At 46.0% G+C, this 5,892-nt stretch overlaps 1 protein-coding gene and 1 pseudogene across 2 annotated transcripts; both read left to right on the forward strand.

Annotated features, from left to right (window-relative positions):
• Positions 1-2,226: 2,226 nt before the first annotated feature.
• On the forward strand, positions 2,227-2,301 carry H257_13243 (annotated as a pseudogene). Its single transcript has one exon. The product of its transcript is annotated as a tRNA-OTHER (tRNA).
• A 1,768-nt stretch (positions 2,302-4,069) lies between these two features.
• H257_13244 (hypothetical protein) lies at positions 4,070-4,962 on the forward strand (the record flags this gene model as incomplete). The annotated part of the gene is made up of 2 exons (XM_009840705.1): positions 4,070-4,835; positions 4,895-4,962. The coding sequence occupies 2 exons, from the start codon at positions 4,070-4,072 to the stop codon at positions 4,960-4,962; spliced, it is 834 nt and encodes a 277-aa protein (XP_009839007.1).
• Positions 4,963-5,892: the final 930 nt, after the last annotated feature.

The raw sequence follows: 5,892 nt of genomic DNA on the forward strand, positions 1-5,892 counted from the left end.
ACGCGTTAATAGAGATGTTTAATATCGGTAAGTTCTGCTTGGTGGGCATACGATGTTTAGTTTTTACTTAGCTTGTGGATTCCTACCACCTTTACTAACGTTAGCTTAAATTGAGCGTGATGGTGGTCCCAATTACGTGGTACTTGTTAGCTAGGCGTTGGCTGTGACCATGTTAGTGTTAATATTGTGTTGACGTGTGCAGTTTTCTAACTAATTTATTCTTGATACTACACTGGTATGATATCCATGCGCAAATACTTAGTGGCCACGATTAGGCTCCCTACTGAGCATTGCAACGGTCTCAGATTCGGTGCCACCACGTTAGATTTGACAGTTGACGTTCGATTTAGATTTTACGACTCAAGCAACCTGCGATCTGTAGATTTTACTTGTCGTGTTTTAAGTTAACGGTCGCATCTCCATGGCTCGCGACTTCATTGAGCCGTACCTCAAGAACTCCCCCACCTCGGCCCCTGGCCCGACGAAACCTACCACCATGCCTAACATGACCACGATGAGGCCCACGACTGCCTACCCCAAGCCTGGTTGTGCCACGTGCGGCGTTTGCTACTATCCTGGCGCCGACTACTGCTTGGATGACTTCTCCAAGGACGACTGCGAATACTACAGCCCTGAATATGGAACCTTGTGGTGTGGCAACTAGAGAGTTGTTGTGTTAATGTTGCGGAAAGACAATATATTTTGTGTTTGAAGGTAATACTACTATAGTGTAGTAACTACCTCATAGATTTTGTCGGCTTGACGACATGTTCCAGCTAAAATATATCCCAGCTGTCCCCATTACCCTATGTTTTGCTTGTGTTTGTTCCTATAAGCATGTAACTCGTAGTAGAATATAACCCATTCGCTTCCGTCTTTTCGCGTGGCCGAGTCGAGTGTAGGTTTCTGTACGCCTTGGTCCAAGAATCCCTATACGGCGATTTGATTAACTACTAGTAGTAATAGACCCTTCACCGCCAAGTCGATAACGTTCGGTGTAGTGTTACTGTACTTCATGGTCAATGCACCGTTGATACAGTACTGTAAGTTCATGTACGCAGCTGAGTGGAAACCTTAATACAATAGAATCCACGCGTCATGTACTATTTATTACTACGTAGTAATACTACGTAGTAGTACTTTGTAGTACTTTGTAGTACTATTAATAGTGCTATTAATACTGTAGTACTAATAATAAGAACTTGCAAAGTGATACTTGGTCGGTACACAATCGCGACGACTGCTCTAAAGTGCTGATTTCTAGTTTTAGTAACAGAATAGAGTCAGAACTTTTCGAGCAAACTCAGAGTCAGTTGTAAAATGCGCAATGGTTCGAGAGATTTTTTGAGCACTGGATAGTTATTCACATCGCACGAGATTTGGATGGTTTTGTGTCTGACGATTCGATAGCAAAGACCATCACCATGTCGATGATGCATTGTTTCCGGTTACATTTTACCTGGATGTTTCTGGATTCGACTTATCGTAGTTATTGGTAGATAGCGCAACTCCACCTGCGCACAAGAGCTACTAGTATGAGCTAAAACGAAGCATTAAAATGAGTCTAACGTCGTTGTTACAGTATTCTGGTGGAACTCTACATTGAAGTATCATACTAGTACCCAACGTTACAAAATTGTTCAAGTTCTTATAGCGACTCAGATCCAGATCGCATAGTAGTGTGATGGGAAAAGTGATTAATCGTCCGAACTACACTGTTCGATCTGCAGTCTCGTCCTTGATCATGCATCACAGTCAATATTTGCACGTTCTATCTGGCTGCAAGGGTTTGCCACTAACGTTACCCTGTGCATTTCCATCGTCAACAAACTCACCGGCAATAGTTTGACATTTGACACCGTCAACTTCCCAGGGCATAACTGAATTTGGGATTCAGTACCTCCACAAACATTATACTGTACTACTGAAGTAACGAGAAAACACTTTACCACACGATTGGTTTTATTCTACGCCAACTTTCTTGTGAAATCGACGAAAGGCATCGTGACTGTGACAAATGATGCCGTGACGAAAAGTGCAACGCAGAATATAAACACTCATTCGGTCAGAGCTTCAAATATTTGAGGAATTAATACAATTGCTGCATACAAATTCCAAGATTGTTCACGTAATTAAAATAACGATGGTAGGATACTTTGTTTACAGCTAAGTCAAGTTGGGTACAGGGGGAGGGAAAATAGCTCGGTGGTAGAGCAAGCATCAGTTTCTAAAATAGCTCAGTGGTAGAGCATCGGTTTCTTAACTCAAAGGTCGTCGGTTCAATCCCCGGCTTCCCTGGATTATTTCCGCAAGGAATTATCCGTCCCGTCCTGGGGAAACCGGATAACAAGGGCTGCATTCAAAGACGCAAAGATATCTCGTGATTCGACCGATCTTCTTCGAATTGGGTCCTCGTGAAGCGTTCAGCGAAGTAATAACAGAAGATTACACACCGCCCTGGTCGAGCAGGCGTGTGTCAATTGGCGAAGCGGTTCTACAACATATGTGGTTCTAGTATCGGGGAATGTCGTAAACAAATGATAATCCAAACTCAATTAACCAAACTCAATTACTACGTAGTAATTCAGTACTGTACTGTACTACTTCCTAAGTACGTAGTAATCACAACTGGAGTATGTCACATTAGGTAATATCCGTATGCTCTAAAACAATCCACCATCAGAACAGCTTATGTCCCTACTATATACGCTTGAAAAGACCGCAACAGTCTAAGTACGCTCTAAAATCCTCGCTCAGAAATAATCCATCGTTTGCTCGGAAATAATCTTTTCCCAACCACACCACCTACACCGCACAGAGCGCGCAGCTCGCACCAGTCCCCACGCACTACACGTACAGCAGCACCGCATTCACTACCGGTTCACACATCGCACTCACCACTTTTTGAACTCACAGCACGCACTAGACGCACCACATTCACCGCATTATGAACATTGTTCCTATTCTATATGCTGTACAACCCGCCAGCATCGTTATCGGAATATCTGTACGATGTTATGCCGACATATAATGTTGATTGCCATGCATCTAGCTTCGTAGAAGTCGCTGCGCTGCTCCATGAGTATCCAAACGGGCCGACGTGGACGCTGCGGAGGTTCTTTGGGGGTAGCCAGACTGCCTGGAGGGAAGTGCGGAGCTTGTTCTCGCCTTGCAACTCAGCCCTGCTTGGTCGTGATGGCAGCCAAATGTGTGACGTCCTTTCAGTACTCTCCAGCCAATCATACAAATTCATCCTTGGGAGCCAATTGAATTCTATCAACTGCTAATTATCTCCAATGGGATATCCTAGGTGTAAACACGACGCAATTACAATTACTTGAAGTACAAAAATTCAATATTGACCAATCAGTTGCAATTTGACCAGAACTGGCAAGTACGAGGGTGTCGTTTCTGGCATCGATGAAATGCTACTCTGCATCGATATTGGACTACTCCTGCCAACGACGACAAATTTTCTGTGAATTGGCCCTAACGCACACAGCACTAAGAAACGATGTCACGGTATCGTTGTTTTCACGAAGGGGGCAAGCAAGGATAACTCCCATTGCGTGAGCACCATAGCTGGAAAAAGTGATTTCCCGCCGTGGGTACAACTGAAGTTTTGAGTTTTAGAGTTGGGATAGGAGGGAGGGACCATGAATTTCTACAATACACAGTACTACGTTTATTTTTCCATCTGTTTCACTTAGTATAGTTTGTTCTATATATTCCTTTGTGTCACGATTGCGCCAGTTCATACTGTACTAGTATTGGGTTATCTGTTCATAGAAAGGTGGACCGGGCAAAGTGTATTGACAGGTGAAGACGTGGACGACACATACCAGTGTAGTCCAATGTAAAGCAAACAACTTGCCAACATCATAGGTCCAACGTACCTCCGGAAAGACAGCTCACTATATTCTTGAAATATCCAGACTCACGAACGTACACGACAGACTTCTCTACCCATCCCCGCATCTGCGTCATCTGATTCCATGGCATTCATGTGGAAACGTGGATCGAACGCAACCCCATACTCCCGAGTGTCATTCATCAAACTTCCTTCACCATGAAAGTCGCCTTTGCATTGTCTGCGCTCTTCACCTCTGTCGATGCCAACCTCAAAATCGTCGGGGGCAAGGAAGCCGTCGTCGGCCAGCACTTGTACGTGACTGGAATTCGTTCCTCTGCCTCTGGAATCGACTCGTGCGGAGGTAGTTTGATCGCCCCCAACGTCGTCTTGACCGCCGCCCACTGCATGGGCCATGGCCTCAAATATGTAGCCATTGGGTCGCACTACAACAGCGGCACCAAGGACGGTGAGCAGATCAACATCAAGCAAGAGATCAAACACCCAAAGTACAACAAGAAGACCAGCTCGTACGACTTTGGCGTATATATTTTGGAACGCGACTCCAAGTTCCCGGTCGTGGAAGTGTCTTTCGACAATGTGGAAGCCGATACCCCCACGGTTGTGCGTGGTTGGGGCACCACGTCTTCGGCAGGGTCTCTGTCCAAGGTCTTGTTGGAAGTCGGGGTAGATGTGGTCAACCAAGAGCAGTGCACCAAGTGGTTGTCTGGTCATACTGGCGTCGACGGCTTCTCCGTCGACGCCAGTATGTTGTGCTCCGGTGGCAAGGAGGGCGAAGATGCGTGCCAAGGCGACTCTGGCGGACCCTTGACGGTGGAAACCAATGGTTCTGCAAAGTTGGTGGGGGTGGTCAGCTGGGGGCTTAAGTGTGCAGAGAAAAACAAGCCAGGCGTGTACAGCCGCATCTCCATGGCTCGCGACTTCATTGAGCCGTACCTAAAGAACTCCCCCACCTCGACCCCTGGTACCACTGCAGCCCCTGGCCCGACCAAACCTACCATCGTGCCTAACATCACCACGAAGAAGCCCACAACTGCCTCCCCTTGTACCACCTCGGCTCCTTGCCCGACCAAACCTACCACCATGCCTAACATGACCACGATGAGGCCCTCGACTGCCTACCCCAAGCCTGGTTGTGCCACGTGTAGCGTTTGCTACTATCCTGGCGCCGACTACTGCTTGGATGACTTCTGCAGGGACGACTGCGAATACTACAGTCTTGAACATGGAACATTGTGGTGTGGCAACTAGAGAGTTATAGTTAGTTGTTAATAGAGAGGTTTTGTTAATTTTTCGCTCGCGGTCGCCTTCTGCTCCGAACCAACGGAATATCAAACATAGTTGTCTTGCACTACAAAAATACTGGGATACATCCCCAAATTATTAGTAACTTCGAAGGTACCACTATTGTAACAGGTTTTGGGGAAATCACTTACCGGAGTTCGAAGGAGGGAAAGCCTTTGTCACAACCAAATTGTATACTAGTATCACACAGTAGATTTGGGCTATTCCACAGAAATTAGGTCTTTTCCACAAGACACAGTGTCATCCTCACAATCTGTACAAATGTATCCAGTTATACAGGATTGTTGACGTGGGAAGGTGCCCAGGAGTTACATTCGTATACTATTTGCTGATATTAATAGACCAACAGTACAGTAGTGCAGCTGGAAGTTACGATTACTTTGAGTGACGAGGGTAAGTAGGACGACTGTAGAAGGGAGAACTGGACTTCTGACTGCAAAGAAATAGCTAATCAAAACTAGACTATGATTGGCTACGACATCCTATGATGTTCAGTGACCAGAAGTCTGCGCCGACTTATACACGAGGAAAAGCCGCTAAAAGGCACAAACACCTCCTACACAGTCAGCAGGCGCTGCTACCGGTACCTGACTGACAGGGCAGTGGGGATGCTCTCTAACAGAACAGGGTGAATCACAAATTTAGTCATGCCCTGGGAAGTTGAGGGCGTCAACTATCAAACTAACTAGTTACAGTATTGTCGGTGAGTTTGTTGA

Source organism: Aphanomyces astaci (genome assembly GCF_000520075.1).
Source record: "Aphanomyces astaci strain APO3 unplaced genomic scaffold supercont1.46, whole genome shotgun sequence".
In the NCBI taxonomy this organism is placed as follows: Eukaryota; Oomycota; class Saprolegniomycetes; order Saprolegniales; family Verrucalvaceae; genus Aphanomyces; species Aphanomyces astaci.